Below are 18,973 nucleotides of genomic sequence, written 5' to 3' on the forward strand. Positions count from 1 at the left end.
GGGGAGCTAGTAGACTGAGTGGGCGGGGAGCTAGTAGACTGAGTGGGCGGGGAGCTAGTAGACTGAGTGGGCGGGGAGCTAGTAGACTGAGTAGGCGGGGAGCTAGTAGACTGAGTGGGCGGGGAGCTAGTAGACTGAGTAGGCGGGGAGCTAGTAGACTGAGTGGGCGGGAGCTAGTAGACTGAGTGGGCGGGGAGCTAGTAGACTGAGTGGGCGGGAGCTAGTAGACTGAGTGTGTGGAGAGCTGGTAGACTGAGTGGGTGGAGAGCTAGTAGACTGAGTGGGTGGAGAGCTAGTAGACTGAGTGGGCGGGGAGCTAGTAGACTGAGTGTGTGGAGAGCTAGTAGACTTAGTGGGTGGAGAGCTAGTAGACTGAGTGTGTGGAGAGCTAGTAGACTGAGTGGGTGGAGAGCTAGTAGAATGAGTGTGTGGAGAGCTAGTAGACTGAGTGTGTGGAGAGCTAGTAGACTGAGTGTGTGGAGAGCTAGTAGACTGAGTGTGTGGAAAGCTAGTAGACTGAGTGGGCGGGGAGCTAGTAGACTGAGTGGGCGGGGAGCTAGTAGACTGAGTGGGCGGGGAGCTAGTAGACTGAGTGGGCGGGGAGCTAGTAGACTGAGTGGGCGGGGAGCTAGTAGACTGAGTAGGCGGGGAGCTAGTAGACTGAGTGGGCGGGGAGCTAGTAGACTGAGTAGGCGGGGAGCTAGTAGACTGAGTGGGCGGGGAGCTAGTAGACTGAGTGGGCGGGGAGCTAGTAGACTGAGTGGGTGGAGAGCTAGTAGACTGAGTGTGTGGAGAGCTAGTAGACTGAGTGGGTGGAGAGCTAGTAGACTGAGTGTGTGGAGAGCTAGTAGACTGAGTGTGTGGAGAGCTAGTAGACTGAGTGTGTGGAGAGCTAGTAGACTGAGTGTGTGGAAAGCTAGTAGACTGAGTGGGCGGGGAGCTAGTAGACTGAGTGGGCGGGGAGCTAGTAGACTGAGTGGGCGGGGAGCTAGTAGACTGAGTGGGCGGGGAGCTAGTAGACTGAGTGGGCGGGGAGCTAGTAGACTGAGTAGGCGGGGAGCTAGTAGACTGAGTAGGCGGGGAGCTAGTAGACTGAGTGGGCGGGGAGCTAGTAGACTGAGTGGGCGGGGAGCTAGTAGACTGAGTGGGCGGGGAGCTAGTAGACTGAGTGTGTGGAGAGCTGGTAGACTGAGTGGGTGGAGAGCTAGTAGACTGAGTGGGCGGGGAGCTAGTAGACTGAGTGGGCGGGGAGCTAGTAGACTGAGTGGGCGGGGAGCTAGTAGACTGAGTGTGTGGAGAGCTGGTAGACTGAGTGGGTGGAGAGCTAGTAGACTGAGTGGGTGGAGAGCTAGTAGATTGAGTGGGCGGGGAGCTAGTAGACTGAGTGTGTGGAGAGCTAGTAGACTTAGTGGGTGGAGAGCTAGTAGACTGAGTGTGTGGAGAGCTAGTAGACTGAGTGGGTGGAGAGCTAGTAGAATGAGTGTGTGGAGAGCTAGTAGACTGAGTGTGTGGAGAGCTAGTAGACTGAGTGTGTGGAGAGCTAGTAGACTGAGTGTGTGGAAAGCTAGTAGACTGAGTGGGCGGGGAGCTAGTAGACTGAGTGGGCGGGGAGCTAGTAGACTGAGTGGGCGGGGAGCTAGTAGACTGAGTGGGCGGGGAGCTAGTAGACTGAGTGGGCGGGGAGCTAGTAGACTGAGTAGGCGGGGAGCTAGTAGACTGAGTGTGTGGAGGGCTAGTAGACTGAGTGTGTGGAGAGCTAGTAGACTGAGTGTGTGGAGAGCTGGTAGACTGAGTGGGTGGAGAGCTAGTAGACTGAGTGGGTGGAGAGCTGGTAGACTGAGTGGGTGGAGAGCTAGTAGACTGAGTGGGCGGGGAGCTAGTAGACTGAGTGTGTGGAGAGCTAGTAGACTTAGTGGGTGGAGAGCTAGTAGACTGAGTGTGTGGAGAGCTAGTAGACTGAGTGTGTGGAGAGCTAGTAGACTGAGTGTGTGGAGAGCTAGTAGACTGAGTGTGTGGAAAGCTAGTAGACTGAGTGGGCGGGGAGCTAGTAGACTGAGTGGGCGGGGAGCTAGTAGACTGAGTGGGCGGGGAGCTAGTAGACTGAGTGGGCGGGGAGCTAGTAGACTGAGTGGGCGGGGAGCTAGTAGACTGAGTAGGCGGGGAGCTAGTAGACTGAGTGGGCGGGGAGCTAGTAGACTGAGTAGGCGGGGAGCTAGTAGACTGAGTGGGCGGGGAGCTAGTAGACTGAGTAGGCGGGGAGCTAGTAGACTGAGTAGGCGGGGAGCTAGTAGACTGAGTGGGCGGGGAGCTAGTAGACTGAGTAGGCGGGGAGCTAGTAGACTGAGTGGGCGGGGAGCTAGTAGACTGAGTGTGTGGAGAGCTGGTAGACTGAGTGGGTGGAGAGCTAGTAGACTGAGTGGGTGGAGAGCTAGTAGACTGAGTGGGCGGGGAGCTAGTAGACTGAGTGTGTGGAGAGCTAGTAGACTGAGTGGGTGGAGAGCTAGTAGACTGAGTGTGTGGAGAGCTAGTAGACTGAGTGGGTGGAGAGCTAGTAGAATGAGTGTGTGGAGAGCTAGTAGACTGAGTGTGTGGAGAGCTAGTAGACTGAGTGTGTGGAGAGCTAGTAGACTGAGTGTGTGGAAAGCTAGTAGACTGAGTGGGCGGGGAGCTAGTAGACTGAGTGGGCGGGGAGCTAGTAGACTGAGTGGGCGGGGAGCTAGTAGACTGAGTGGGCGGGGAGCTAGTAGACTGAGTGGGCGGGGAGCTAGTAGACTGAGTAGGCGGGGAGCTAGTAGACTGAGTGGGCGGGGAGCTAGTAGACTGAGTAGGCGGGGAGCTAGTAGACTGAGTGGGCGGGGAGCTAGTAGACTGAGTGGGCGGGGAGCTAGTAGACTGAGTGGGCGGGGAGCTAGTAGACTGAGTGTGTGGAGAGCTGGTAGACTGAGTGGGTGGAGAGCTAGTAGACTGAGTGGGTGGAGAGCTAGTAGACTGAGTGGGCGGGGAGCTAGTAGACTGAGTGTGTGGAGAGCTAGTAGACTTAGTGGGTGGAGAGCTAGTAGACTGAGTGTGTGGAGAGCTAGTAGACTGAGTGGGTGGAGAGCTAGTAGACTGAGTGTGTGGAGAGCTAGTAGACTGAGTGTGTGGAGAGCTAGTAGACTGAGTGTGTGGAGAGCTAGTAGACTGAGTGTGTGGAAAGCTAGTAGACTGAGTGGGCGGGGAGCTAGTAGACTGAGTGGGCGGGAGCTAGTAGACTGAGTGGGCGGGGAGCTAGTAGACTGAGTGGGCGGGGAGCTAGTAGACTGAGTGTGTGGAGAGCTGGTAGACTGAGTGGGTGGAGAGCTAGTAGACTGAGTGGGCGGGAGCTAGTAGACTGAGTGGGCGGGGAGCTAGTAGACTGAGTAGGCGGGGAGCTAGTAGACTGAGTGGGCGGGGAGCTAGTAGAGTGGGCGGGGAGCTAGACTGAGTGGGCGGGGAGCTAGTAGACTGAGTGGGCGGGGAGCTAGTAGACTGAGTGGGCGGGGTGGGCTGAGTGGGGAGCTAGTAGACTGAGTGGGCGGCTAGTAGACTGGAGCTAGTAGACTGAGTGGGCGGGGGGGAGCTGGGGAGTAGACTGAGTGGGCGGGAGCTAGTAGACTGAGTGGGTGGGGAGCTAGTAGACTGAGTGGGCGGGGAGCTAGTAGACTGAGTGGGTGGGGAGCTAGTAGACTGAGTGGGCGGGGAGCTAGTAGACTGGGGAGCTGAGTAGTAGACTGAGTGGGCGGGAGCTAGTAGACTGAGTGGGCGGGGAGCTAGTAGACTGAGTGGGCGGGGGGAGCTAGTAGACTGAGTGGGGCTAGTAGACTGAGTGGGGGGAGCTAGTAGACTGAGTGGGCGGGGAGCTAGTAGACTGAGTGGGCGGGGAGCTAGTAGACTGAGTGGGCGGGGAGCTAGTAGACTGAGTGGGCGGGGAGCTAGTAGACTGAGTGGGCGGGGCTAGTAGCTAGTAGACTGAGTGGGCGGGGAGCTAGTAGACTGAGTGGGCGGGGGAGCTGAGTAGACTGAGTGTGGGCGGGGAGCTAGTAGACTGAGTGGGCGGGGAGCTAGTAGACTGAGTGGGCGGGGAGCTAGTAGACTGAGTGGGCGGGGAGCTAGTAGACTGAGTGGGCGGGGAGCTAGTAGACTGAGTGGGCGGGGAGCTAGTAGACTGAGTGGGCGGGAGCTAGTAGACTGAGTGGGCGGGGGGGAGACTGAGTGGGTAGAGCTGTAGACTGAGTGGGTGGGGAGCTAGTAGACTGAGTGGGGGGGAGCTAGTGGGCGGGGACTGAGTGGGCGGGGAGCTAGTAGACTGAGTGGGCGGGGAGCTAGTAGACTGAGTGGGCGGGGAGCTAGTAGACTGGCGGGGAGCTAGTAGGGCGGGGAGCTAGTAGACTGAGTGGGTGGGGACCTAGTAGACTGAGTGGGTGGGGACCTAGTAGACTGAGTGGGCGGGGAGCTAGTAGACTGAGTGGGTGGGGACCTAGTAGACTGAGTGGGCGGGGAGCTAGTATACTGAGTGGGTGGGGACCTAGTAGACTGAGTGGGTGGGGAGCTAGTAGACTGAGTGGGTGGAGAGCTAGTAGACTGAGTGGGCGGGGAGCTAGTATACTGAGTGGGTGGGGACCTAGTAGACTGAGTGGGCGGGGAGCTAGTAGACTGAGTGGGCGGGGACCTAGTATACTGAGTGGGCGGGGAGCTAGTAGACTGAGTGGGTGGGGAGCTAGTAGACTGAGTGGGCGGGGAGCTAGTAGACTGAGTGGGCGGGGAGCTAGTAGACTGAGTGGGCGGGGAGCTAGTAGACTGAGTGGGCGGGGAGCTAGTAGACTGAGTGGGCGGGGAGCTAGTAGACTGAGTGGGTGGGGAGCTAGTAGACTGAGTGGGTGGGGACCTAGTAGACTGAGTGGGGGGGAGACTAGTGGGCGGGGAGCTGTAGACTGAGTGGGTGGGGACCTAGTAGACTGAGTGGGCGGGGAGCTAGTATACTGAGTGGGTGGGGACCTAGTAGACTGAGTGGGCGGGGAGCTAGTAGACTGAGTGGGTGGAGAGCTAGTAGACTGAGTGGGCGGGGAGCTAGTATACTGAGTGGGTGGGGACCTAGTAGACTGAGTGGGCGGGGAGCTAGTAGACTGAGTGGGTGGAGAGCTAGTAGACTGAGTGGGCGGGGAGCTAGTATACTGAGTGGGTGGGGACCTAGTAGACTGAGTGGGCGGGGAGCTAGTAGACTGAGTGGGTGGGGAGCTAGTAGACTGAGTGGGCGGGGAGCTAGTAGACTGAGTGGGCGGGGAGCTAGTATACTGAGTGGGTGGGGACCTAGTAGACTGAGTGGGCGGGGAGCTAGTAGACTGAGTGGGTGGAGAGCTAGTAGACTGAGTGGGCGGGGAGCTAGTATACTGAGTGGGTGGGGACCTAGTAGACTGAGTGGGCGGGGAGCTAGTAGACTGAGTGGGTGGGGAGCTAGTAGACTGAGTGGGCGGGGAGCTAGTAGACTGAGTGGGCGGGGAGCTAGTAGACTGAGTGGGTGGGGAGCTAGTAGACTGAGTGGGCGGGGAGCTAGTAGACTGAGTGGGTGGGGACCTAGTAGACTGAGTGGGCGGGGACCTAGTAGACTGAGTGGGCGGGGACCTTTATGATCCAACCTTTATCAATGTAGGAAGCAACAGTCTTCTTCTTTGATCTGGTTTCATCTAAACATCGTGGAAACATGATTTTGACTGTTCAGGACCCTATTCAACCAAACCAGTAAGATGTATCATAGAGCGCTGGGCATCAGTTATAGTGACGGCGTATCAATGTTGGAACCCGGGGTTAAAAACAACAGAACATGCTAGAAGGGCCCCCCTCCCCTCCATCTTGAGTTCTCTCCCTCAGTTGTTTTCCCTTCCATCTATTCAGGGCAGCCAGCCGGACAGATCTCTCCTGATGCACAACACACACACAGGCCCCCTAGTTTAATTAACAGTACTAATCGCAGTCATCTGTGTAAAAGTCAAATGTGAGCATGACTGTTTAGTTTGTGTGAAGGCTCTGCAGCGCTAATAATCACACGTGTTGCTGGTTAAATGTAGAGACGACGAGACTCTGTGTGTGTGTGTGTGTGTGTGTGTGTGTGTGTGTATGTGTGTGTGTCTGAGTGTGTATAGGGGAGGGGAGGGGGAGGGGCAAGTGTGTAGGCTATGAGAAAGTGTGTGTTTGTATGTGTGTGTGCGTACATGTGTTTGTGACTCAGAATGACTGTGTGTGTGAGTCGTCTCTGTTCAGGTACGTTAGTTCTAATCAGAAAGTGAGCACAGTGACAGAGTCACATCGGGTCGGCAGGTAGTCTGACGGTTGATTGTTGGGTCGGTAACCGAAAGGTCACTGGTTCAAATCCCCGAGCCGATTAGGTGAAAAATCCATAGATGTGCCCTTGAGCAAGGCACCCTAATTGCTCCTTTATTTAACTAGGCAAGTCAGTTAAGAACACATTGTTATTTACAATGACGGCCTGGGAATAGTGGGTTAACTGGTCTAGGAATAGTGGGTTAACTGCCTTGTTCAGGGGCAGAACGACAGATTGTTTACCTTGTTAACTCAGGGATTCAATCTTGCAACTTTTATGTTGCTAGTCCAACACTCTAACCACTAGACTACCTGCCTCCTCTACACTCTAACCACTAGACTACCTGCCTCCTCTACACTCTAACCACTAGACTACCTGCCTCCCCTACACTCTAACCACTAGGCCACCTGCCTCCCCTACACTCTAACCACTAGGCCACCTGCCTCCCCTACACTCTAACCTAAACCTGCTACCTGCCTGCCCCCTACACTCTAACCACTAGGCCACCTGCCTCCCCTACACTCTAACCACTAGGCCACCTGCCTCCCCTAGGCCACCTGCCTCTAACCACTAGGCTACCTGCCTCCCCTACACTCTAACCACTAGGCCACCTGCCTCCCCTACACTCTAACCACTAGGCTACCCTGCCTCCCCTACACTCTAACCACTAGGCCACCTGCCTCCCCTACACTCTAACCACTAGGCCACCTGCCTCCCTACACTCTAACCACTAGGCTACCTGCCTCCCCTACACTCTAACCACTAGGCCACCTGCCTCCCCTACACTCTAACCACTAGGCTACCTGCTACACTCTAACCACTAGGCCACCTGCCTCCCTACACTCTAACCCAGGCTACCCTGCCGCCTCTACACTCTAACCACTAGGTTACCTGCCACCCCTACACTCTAACCACTAGGCCACCTGCCTCCCCTACACTCTAACCACTAGGCTACCCTGCCGCCCCGATGTATGTGACTCTGGATAAGAGCCTCTGCTGAATGTAATAGTGTTGTGAGCTGTGAGAGCAGATTAAAGGTTTAGTGTCACACTAGTGACTAGAGAGCTTTATAACACCATGCTCTTGTCTCCCAACAGGACAGGAGCAGCTCTCCCCCCCTTGGCTTAGTTAAACTGGAATTAATTAGTCTCAAAGCTAGAGAGAGAGGGTGTCAGAGGTTAAAACACTGAGGCTAATAAGAGCAGCTGAGAGAGAGAGAGAGAGAGAGAAACACAGAGAGAGAGAGAGGTCCAAAAAAGGTCCAGTCACCAGGACCACAAATACAAATTCCATCTAGACACTGTTGCCCTAGAGCACACAAAAAACTATACATACCTCGGCCTACACATCAGCACCACAGGTAACTTCCACAAAGCTGTGAACGATCTGAGAGACAAGGCAAGAAGGGCATTCTATGCCATCAAAAGAAACATAAATTTCAACATACCAATTAGGATTTGGCTAAAAATACTTGAATCAGTCATAGAGCCCATTGCCCTTTATGGTTGTGAGGTCTGGGGTCCGCTCACCAACCAAGACTTCACAAAATGGGACAAACACCAAATTGAGACTCTGCACGCAGAATTCTGCAAAAATATCCTCAGTGTACAACGTAGAACACCAAATAATGCATGCAGAGCAGAATTAGGCCGATACCCACTAATTATCAAAATCCAGAAAAGAGCCGTTAAATTCTACAACCACCTAAAAGGAAGCGATTCACAAACCTTCCATAACAAAGCCATCACCTACAGAGAGATGAACCTGGAGAAGAGTCCCCTAAGCAAGCTGGTCCTGGGGCTCTGTTCACAAACACAAACACACCCTACAGAGCCCCAGGACAACAGCACAAGTAGACCCAACCAAATCATGAGAAAACAAAAAGATAACTACTTAACACATTGGAAAGAATTAACAAAAAAACAGAGCAAACTAGAATGCTATTTGGCCCTACACAGAGAGTACACAGTGGCAGAATACCTGACCACTGTGACTGACCCAAAATTAAGGAAAGCTTTGACTATGTACAGACTCAGTGAGCATAGCCTTGCTATTGAGAAAGGCCGCCGTAGGCAGACATGGCTCTCAAGAGAAGACAGGCTATGTGCTCACTGCCCACAAAATGAGGTGGAAACTGAGCTGCACTTCCTAACCTCCTGCCCAATGTATGACCATATTAGAGAGACATATTTCCCTCAGATTACACAGATCCACAAAGAATTCGAAAACAAACCCAATTTTGAAAAACTCCCATATCTACTGGGTGAAATTCCACAGTGTGCCATCACAGCAGCAAGATTTGTGACCTGTTGCCACGAGAAAAGGGCAACCAGTGAAGAACAAACACCATTGTAAATACAACCCATATTTATGCTTATTTACTTTATCTTGTGTCCTCTAGCCATTTGTACATTGTTAAAACACTGTATATATATATATAATATGACATTTGTAATGTCTTTACTGTTTTGAAACTTCTGTATGTGTAATGTTTACTGTTAATTTTTGTTGTTTTTCACTTTATATATTCACTTTGTATGTTGTCTACCTCACTTGCTTTGGCAATGTTAACACATGTTTCCCATGCCAATAAAGCCCTTGAATTGAATTGAATTGAATTGAGAGGAACAGAGAGAGAGAGAGAGAGAGAGAGAGAGAAACTGAGAGAGAGAGAGAGAGAGAGAGAGAGAGAGAAAAAGCCCATTGAATTGCTGAGAGAGAGAGAGAGAGAGAGAGAGAGAGAGAGACAGAGAGACTAAAACACTGAAGACACAAACTTAAGGAAAGCTTTGACTATGTACAGACTCAGTGAGCATAGGCAGTAGACAGACATGGCTCTCAAGAGAAGACAGGCTATGTGCTCACTGCCCCCAAAATGAGGTCGAGCCTGAGCTGCACTTCCTAACCTCCTGCCAAATGTATGACCATATTAGAGACACATATTTCCTTCAGATTACACAGATCCACAAAGAATTTGAAAACAAATCCAATTTCGATAAACTCCCATATCTACTGGGTGAAATTCCACAGTGTGCCACCACAGCAGCAAGATTTGTGACCTGTTGCCACGAGAAAAGGGCAACCAGTGAAGAACAAACACCATTGTAAATACAACCCATATTTATGCTTATTTATTTTCCCTTGTGTAGTTTAACCATTTGTACATTGTTAAAACACTGTATATATATATATAATATGACAATTGTAATGTCTTTATTGTTTTGGAACTTCTGTGAGTGTAATGTTTACTGTTAATTTTGTGGTTTATTTCTCTTTTGTATATTATCTACCTCACTTGCTTTGGCAATGTTAACATATGTTTCCCATGCCTATAAAGCCCCTTGAATTGAGAGGGAGAGAGAAAAAGAGAGAAAGGCTAATACGAGCAGTTTGGTGTCAGAGAGAGAGAGGTTACAGATTGAGGCTAATCAGAGCAGGCAACTGATGAAATGTGTGTTCTTCCCTATATGTGTCTCTGGGCTCTGACCCAGCCTGGTGTCTCTGGGCTCTGACCCAGCCTGGTGTCTCTGTGCTCTGATCCAGCCTGGTGTCTCTGGGCTCTGACCCAGCCTGGTGTCTCTGTGCTCTGATCCAGCCTGGTGTCTCTGGGCTCTGACCCAGCCTGGTGTCTCTGGGCTCTGACCCAGCCTGGTGTCTCTGGGCTCTGACCCAGCCTGGTGTCTCTGTGCTCTGATCCAGCCTGGTGTCTCTGGGCTCTGACCCAGCCTGGTGTCTCTGGGCTCTGACCCAGCCTGGTGTCTCTGGGCTCTGACCCAGCCTGGTGTCTCTGGGCTCTGACCCAGCCTGGTGTCTCTGGGCTCTGACCCAGCCTGGTGTCTCTGTGCTCTGACCCAGCCTGGTGTCTCTGTGCTCTGACCCAGCCTGGTGTCTCTGTGCTCTGACCCAGCCTGGTGTCTCTGGGCTCTGTCCCAGCCTGGTGTCTCTGTGCTCTATCCAGTCTGGTGTGTCGCTCTGTCCTGTCACTTTATCCCCCTTGATTTGGACTTGACTCCTGTCTTCTACTCTACTTACCTTAATGAGACTCATGAAGACACTTTGCTGCGGTCTCTCTGCTCAGAGGAGATCTGCTAGTGATCTATCACTATGTCATCTATGAACATTTGAACATCTTGGCCTTGTTCTGTTATAATCTCCACCTGGCACAGCCAGAAGAGGACTGGCCACCCCTCATAGCCTGGTTCGTCTCTAGGTTTCTTCCTATGTTTTGGCATTTCTAGGGAGTTTTTCCTAGCCACCGTGCTTCTACACCTGCATTGCTTGCTGTTTGGGATTTTAGGCTGGGTTTCTGTACAGCACTTTGAGATATCAGCTGATGTACGAAGGGTTTTATAAATACATTTGATTGATAGTTGACAGTGTCATTGAGAGTAGCCATCGTACAGTATTGTTGTCTGTGAAAGGCCATGGATCAGCAGTACCTTGTAATGTAATCTGAATGTTGCTAGATGCTTTGTTAGTCATCCGATCAGGAACTGTACTTTCTGAGAGGGTCTCCTGTCTAGCACTGGCAATGCCCAAACACCTGCATGTGCCAACTTACACACACACACACACACACACATACTCTCTTTTTTCCGACATCCGTACGCACTCACGCACACACACACCCACACAAAGTCTTCTCTCTGGTTTGATGTGATAAGGGCAGGGAAAATGCTGTGAGCCGGTTCCCTCGGCCCCATGTGCCCTCAACCTTACCGGACAAATAAACTGGGACGAGCCCCCCGGGGCAGAGAGATAGATGGAGGGAGAGGGATAGAAGAAAAGAGAGAGGGAGAGAGGAAAAGAAAGAGGGAGAGAGGAAAATAGAAAGGGAGAGAGGAAAAGAAAGAGGGAGAGAGGAAAAGAGAGAGAGAACAGAGAGAGAGAGAGGAAAAGAGAGAGAGAGAGAACAGAGAGGGAGAGAGGAAAAGAGAGAGAACAGAGAGAGAGAGGAAAAGAGAGAGAGAACAGAGAGGGAGAGAGGAAAAGAGAGAGAGAACAGAGAGGGAGAGAGGAAAAGAGAGAGAGAACAGAGAGGGAGAGAGGAAAAGAGAGAGAGAACAGAGAGGGAGAGAGAGGAGCTCAACATTACCTCTTTCTTTATAACATTCATTGTCTGCATTGAGGGAACCTTTTAAAACATTGAACAGGACTGTTAATCAAAACATTGAACAGGACTGTTAATCAAAACATTGAACAGGACTGTTAATCAAAACATTGAACAGAAACGTTAAACAAAAGACTGAACTGAAACGTTATACAACACAGACCAGGATACGTCTCTGACCTGTTCACTGGACGTACTACCTTGTCCCGGACATGCTGTTTTTGACCCTCTCTGTCTCTCTCTATCTCTCTCTCTGTCTCTCTCTCTCTCTCTCTGTCTCTCTCTCTCTCTCTCTCTCTCTCTCTCTCTCTCTCTCTCTCTCTCTCTCTCTCTCTCTCTCTCTTTCTCTCTCTGTCTCCCTCTCTCTCTCACTCTCTCTCTCTGTCTCTGTCTCTCCATCTCTGTCTCTGTCTCTCCATCTCTCTCTCTCTCTCTCTCTCTCTCTCTCTCTCTCTCTCTCTCTCTCTCTCTCTCTCTCTCTCCATCTCTCGATTCAATTCAATTCAAGGGCTTTATTGGCATGGGAAACATGTGTTAACATTGCCAAAGCAAGTGAGGTAGACAACATACAAAGTGAATATATAAAGTGAAAAACAACAAAAATTAACAGTAAACATTACACATACAGAAGTTTCAAAACAGTAAAGACATTACTATCTCTGTCTCTCTCTCTCTGTCTCTGTCTCTGTCTCTCTCTCTCTCTCTCTCTCTCTCTGTCTCTCTCTCTGTGTCTCTGTCTCTGTCTCTCCATCTCTGTCTCTGTCTCTGTCTCTCTCTCTCTCTCTCTCTCTCTCTCTGTCTCTGTCTCTCTCTGTCTCTCTCTGTCTCTCTCTCTATCTCTCTCTGTCTCTGTCTCTGTCTCTCTCTCTATCTCTCTCTGTCTCTGTCTCTCTCTCAATTCAATTCAATTTCAATTCAAGGGCTTTATTGGCATGGGAAACATGTGTTAACATTGCCAAAGCAAGTGAGGTAGACAACATACAAAGTGAATATATAAAGTGAAAAACAACTAAAATTAACAGTAAACATTACACATACAGAAGTTTCAAAACAGTAAAGACATTACAAATGTCATATTATATATATATATACAGTGTTTTAACAATGTACAAATGGTTAAAGGACACAAGATAAAATAAATAAGCATAAATATGGGTGTATTTACAATGGTGTTTGTTCTTCACTGGTTGCCCTTTTCTCGTGGCAACAGGTCACAAATCTTGCTGCTGTGATGGCACACTGTGGAATTTCACCCAGTAGATATGGGAGTTTTTCAAAATTGGATTTGTTTTCAAATTCTTTGTGGATCTGTGTAATCTGAGGGAAATATGTCTCTCTAATATGGTCATACATTGGGCAGGAGGTTAGGAAGTGCAGCTCAGTTTCCACCTCATTTTGTGGGCAGTGAGCACATAGCCTGTCTTCTCTTGAGAGCCATGTCTGCCTACGGCGGCCTTTCTCAATAGCAAGGCTATGCTCACTGAGTCTGTACAGAGTCAAGGCTTTCCTTAATTTTGGGTCAGTCACAGTGGTCAGGTATTCTGCCGCTGTGTACTCTCTGTGTAGGGCCAAATAGCATTCTAGTTTGCTCTGTTTTTTTGTTAATTCTTTCCAATGTGTTAAGTAGTTATCTTTTTGTTTTCTCATGATTTGGTTGGGTCTAATTGTGCTGCTGTCCTGGGGCTCTGTAGTGTGTGTTTGTGTTTGTGAACAGAGCCCCAGGACCAGCTTGCTTAGGGGACTCTTCTCCAGGTTCATCTCTCTGTAGGTGATGGCTTTGTTATGGAAGGTTTGTGAATCGCTTCCTTTTAGGTGGTTGCAGAATTTAACTGCTCTTTTCTGGATTTTGATAATTAGTGGGTATCGGCCTAATTCTGCTCTGCATGCATTATTTGGTGTTCTACGTTGTACACGGAGGATATTTTTGCAGAATTCTGCGTGCAGAGTCTCAATTTGGTGTTTGTCCCATTTTGTGAAGTCTTGTTTGGTGAGCGGACCCCAGACCTCACAACCATAAAGGGCAATGGGCTCTATGACTGATTCAAGTATTTTTAGCCAGATCCTAATTGGTATGTTGAAATTTATGTTTCTTTTGATGGCATAGAATGCCTTTCTTGCCTTGTCTCTCAGATCGTTCACAGCTTTGTGGAAGTTACCTGTGGTGCTGATGTTTAGGCCAAGGTATGTATAGTTGTTTGTGTGCTCTAGGGCAACAGTGTCTAGATGGAATTTGTATTTGTGGTCCTGGTGACTGGACCTTTTTTGGAACACCATTATTTTGGTCTTACTGAGATTTACTGTCAGGGCCCAGGTCTGACAGAATCTGTGCATAAGATCTAGGTGCTGCTGTAGGCCCTCCTTGGTTGGTGACAGAAGCACCAGATCATCAGCAAACAGCAGACATTTGACTTTGGATTCTAGCAGGGGAGGCCGGGTGCTGCAGACTCTTCTAGTGCCCGCGCCAATTCGTTGATATATATGTTGAAGAGGGTGGGGCTTAAGCTGCATCCCTGTCTAACCCCACGACCCTGTGTGAAGAAATGTGTGTGTTTTTTGCCAATTTTAACCGCACACTTGTTGTTTGTGTACATGGATTTTATAATGTCGTATGTTTTACCCCCAACACCACTTTCCATCAGTTTGTATAGCAGACCCTCATGCCAGATTGAGTCGAAGGCTTTTTGAAATCAACAAAGCATGAGAAGACTTTGCCTTTGTTTTGGTTTGTTTGGTTGTCAATTAGGGTGTGCAGGGTGAATACATGGTCTGTTGTACGGTAATTTGGTAAAAAGCCAATTTGACATTTGCTCAGTACATTGTTTTCATTGAGGAAATGTACGAGTCTGCTGTTAATAATAATGCAGAGGATTTTCCCAAGGTTACTGTTGACACATATTCCACGGTAGTTATTGGGGTCAAATTTGTCTCCACTTTTGTGGATTGGGGTGATCAGTCCTTGGTTCCAAATATTGGGGAAGATGCCAGAGCTAAGTATGATGTTAAAGAGTTTTAGTATAGCCAATTGGAATTTGTTGTCTGTATATTTGATCATTTCATTGAGGATACCATCAACACCACAGGCCTTTTTGGGTTGGAGGGTTTTTATTTTGTCCTGTAACTCTTTCAATGTAATTGGAGAATCCAGTGGGTTCTGGTAGTCTTTAATAGTTGATTCTAAGATCTGTATTTGATCATGTATATGTTTTTGCTCTTTATTCTTTGTTATAGAGCCAAAAAGATTGGAGAAGTGGTTTACCCATACATCTCCATTTTGGATAGATAATTCTCTCTCTATCTCTCTCTCTATCTCTCTCTCTATCTCTCTCTCTCTATATCTCTCTCTCTATCTCTCTCTCTATCTCTCTCTCTCTCTCTCTCTCTGTCTCTCTCTCACTCTCTACAACACCTGCTGTCTCGACCTCTGAATGCTCGGCTATAAAAGGCCAACAGACATTTACCCCTGAGGTGCTGACCTGTTGCACCCTCTACAACCACTGTGATTATTATTATTTGACCCTGCTGGTCATCTATGATGAACATCTTGAAGAACGATCTGGCCTTTATACAAGACACATTTCTCTAGTTAAAAGACATCAGATATCATAGGCTACGTACACAGCCTCAGTTCTTCAAGGGGGAATCTAGAAATGTGTGGAGTACTGTACAAGTTGGCTGGATGTTCTTTGGGTGGTGAACCATTCTTGATACACACAGGGAAACGGCTGAGAGTGAAAAACCCAAAGGCCCATTCACCCTCTGAATGGCAGACAAACACAATCTATGTCTCCATTGTCTGAATGCTTAATAATCCTCCTGTAACCAGTCTTCTGCTCTTCCTCTACACTGATTGATATTTGGATTTACCAAAGTGACATCGATAAGGGATCATCGCTTTCACCCAGATTCACCTGGAACAGTCTGTGTCATGGAAAGAGAAGGTGTTCCTAATGTTTTGTCCACTCAGTGTATCGTAAGACAGAAAGGGGCGGAGTTTCACTCATTAGGTTGCTTAGCAACCTACTTTTTATGGGATTTATTTGACAATCAGATGAAAACATCATGACGGGTTGTGTTCATGGCACATTAAAAGATAATACATTTTTACAGTTAAAATCTCTATAAAACCCATTTAAACCCTCATGGGGTTTCAGACTGGCCTCTGCCTTGGGCCTCCAAATCACTCAGTCCGCCCTGTGGGGGTTTAAGTTCTGTCTCAGTTGGTCTTGGTCAGGGGGTCAGGATGGGGACACACCAGGTTTGAGTTTCCTGCCGGGCTCTGGAGCATTCCTCTGTGTGTGTGTGTGTTTCTGGGCCTCACTAACGAGCTACTAATGAGACAACAGAACCCTGCTCCGCATGGGCCTATTAGGGAGGGAGGGAGGGGGAGGGGGGGAGAAGGGTGTGAGAATTAGTATTTTGGTAAATAAATGTTTTTCAGATTCACAATATCATTTTTTTAATGGCTTCTTCTTCTGTTTCTTGTTCTCTCCTCCTCCTCCTCCTCCTCTTCCTCCTCCTCCTGTCTCTCTCTGTCTGTGTTGGAGGTGAGTTATCCATGGTGGAGCTGCAGGATCCCTTCCTGGTCAGTGTTCACCTCATTACTGACCCTGGCCAGGCCAAGTCCCTGCAGCATGCTGCCGACACTGTCCTGGCTTGGGTCCACCCTGAACTGCAGCTTTTCCGCGTCTCCGAGAGAGCTGCCTGGCAACAAAAACCCAAGCGCCAATCATGTCATGCTTCAGCATCTTTTTCAGCCAATCACGGCCCTCCGCAATGCCAGCCGGCGCTGGCCGTCATCCTCTTCCTGCAGGAGCAGTACGGGGGTGAGGATCAGATCGTGACGTTACACCGTGCTCTCCAGCGCCCCCCATGGCACTTCCACCACACCGAGAGGGTCAACAACGGCCGTAGGATGCTCCCGCTTACTCCCTGCAGCCAAGACTTCTTCACCCTGGCCCCGGGGACTCCTCTGTGGGCGGTTCGCCAGGTTCACTACGGCAAAGAGATTGTGCGCTTCACAGTCTACTGCCGTTACGAGAGCTTCCGGGACATGGTGCGCATGTACCGGATGATCCTCCAGAGGAAGTTGGCCCAGAGGAAAGAAGACTTTTGTTTTTTCGTGGTGTACTCCAACCCGGATACCGAGATCCAGCTGTCATTCAAGCGGTTGCCGAGGGGCCAGAGCCCCGCTCCTACGGAGTCGGCGGTGATAGAGATGAGGGTGAGGGACGTTGGGGCGTTGGTGCCCCTCCTGCCGTACCCCTGTACCCCCATCAGTGAGGTACGCTGGCAGACTGAAGACTACGACGGGAATAAGATACTGCTGCAGGTGAGATACTGGTGTGTTTGTGTGTGTGTGTGTGTGTGTGTGTGTCTCTGTGTGTGTCTCTGTCTCTGTGTGTGTCTCTGTGTGTGTCTCTGTGTGTGTCTCTGTGTGTGTCTCTGTGTGTGTCTCTGTGTGTGTCTCTGTCTGTGTGTGTGTTTCTGCCTGTGTGTGTGTGTGTGTTGTACACTTTTGTGTTGCCTAGGCCGTAGATGAACAACATGCTGCACAGTACATCCCAGCAGCAGTCAGACTATGAACTAAGAACAACCCTTAAATGATGACGACTTGCAGACCACACCTATCCACATACATGAGCTCTGGAAGTCACTGGAGGTAGAGTGTATTGTTGCTAAGCAACAGCAGAAGTGAAATATCTGTGTGTGTGTGTGTGTGTGTGTGTGTGATGTGACACCACATCTACACCCTCTCTTACTGGAGATTAAGTTCACACTGTGTATAGTCATCAGGGCAACAGAGAGGGGGGCAGAGAGAGAGGGGGACAGATAGAGGGGGGGGACAGAGAGAGAGGGGGGCCAGAGAGAGAGGGGGACAGAGAGAGAGAGGGGGACAGAGAGAGGGGGGACAGAGAGAGAGGGGGGCAGAGAGAGAGGGGGGGACAGAGAGAGGGGGGACAGAGAGAGGGGGGACAGAGAGAGAGGGGGGACAGAGAGAGAGGGGGGGGACAGAGAGAGAGGGGGGGACAGAGAGAGAGGGGGGACTGAGAGAGAGGGGGGCCAGAGAGAGGGGGACAGAGAGAGAGGGGGGACAGAGAGAGAGGGGGGACAGAGAGAGAGAGGGGGGACAGAGAGAGGGGGGACTGAGAGAGGGGGGACAGAGAGAGAGGGGGGGACAGATAGAGAGGGGGGGACAGAGAGAGAGGGGGGACAGAGAGAGAGGGGGGCAGAGAGAGAGGGGGGACAGAGAGAGAGGGGGGCAGAGAGAGAGGGGGGCAGAGAGAGAGGGGGCAGAGAGAGAGAGGGGGGGGACAGAGAGAGAGAGGGGGGCAGAGAGGAAGAGAGAGAGGGAGGGAGAGAGAGAGAGAGAGAGAAGGCTCCAGAATACAGACCATACAGACTGCAGGTTCTAAGTGGGAACAGGACTGCAGCCAAAAATAACAGTCCCACTCAGCAGACAAAGGAACATTGAGCCTTTCCAATTTGCACCCCTCCTCCACCCCTCATCCCTCCTTCCCAACACAGGCTGGGGATAGGTGTATAAGTCCTACTGCTACGACCACCCTGAAGGAGATTCACAGATTTCACACACACACACACACACACACACACACACATACACACACACACACACACACACACACACACACACACACACACACACACACACACACACACACACACACACACACACACACACACACACACACACACACACACATACACACATTCACTCTGGGGGACTAACATAATTAACTAGACCTCACCTTGGGTTGCAAAGCTACCAGTAAATTACCAAAGGTACCGGAATCCTCTATGGTAACTTCTTTAATTCATACTTGAATAACTTAAATTAAAAATGTATACGTATATGAGTTTCTAGTGGATAGACCGTAGGTTCAAGAGAAAATAGTGATGGCTGAATGAAAACGGCATGCAAATGGTATTATATTTATTATTATTATTATTATTATTATTTTTTATTATTATTTTTTTATTTATTATTATTATTACTATTATTTTATTATTATTATATTTTTATTTTTATTATTTTTATTATTATTACTATTATTTTATTTGTATTATTTTATTATTATTATTTTTATAATAATAATAATAATAATATTATTATTATTATTATTACTATTATTTTATTTTATTATTATTATTTTATTTGTATTATTATTTTTATTTTTATTATTATTATTATTACTATTATTTTATTTTTATTATTATTATTATTATTATTATTATTACTATTATTTTATTATTATTATTACTATATTATTATTTATTTTTTTATTATTATTATTATTACTATTATTATTATTATTTTTATTATTATTATTATTTTCTATTTTACTCTTTTTAGTATTATTATTATTTTTTATTATTATTATTATTTTTATTATTACTATTATTTTATTTTTATTATTATTATTATTATTACTATTATTTTATTATTATTATAATTATTACTATTATTTTATTTTTATTATTATTATTATTTTATATTTTACTCTTTTTAT

The 18,973-nt window shown here is 48.7% G+C and overlaps 1 protein-coding gene across 1 annotated transcript in view; it reads left to right on the forward strand.

Annotated features, from left to right (window-relative positions):
• The window catches only part of LOC112224894 (protein FAM124A), a 76,479-nt gene that overhangs the window by 29,653 nt on the left and 27,853 nt on the right, over positions 1–18,973 (forward strand). The window contains exon 3 of the mRNA XM_042306818.1: positions 15,989–16,773. Coding sequence (XP_042162752.1) covers positions 15,989–16,773 — 785 coding nt within the window. The remainder of the gene's footprint in view (positions 1–15,988; positions 16,774–18,973) is intronic.

This window comes from Oncorhynchus tshawytscha, linkage group LG26 (genome assembly GCF_018296145.1).
Source record: "Oncorhynchus tshawytscha isolate Ot180627B linkage group LG26, Otsh_v2.0, whole genome shotgun sequence".
Classification (NCBI taxonomy): Eukaryota; Metazoa; Chordata; class Actinopteri; order Salmoniformes; family Salmonidae; genus Oncorhynchus; species Oncorhynchus tshawytscha.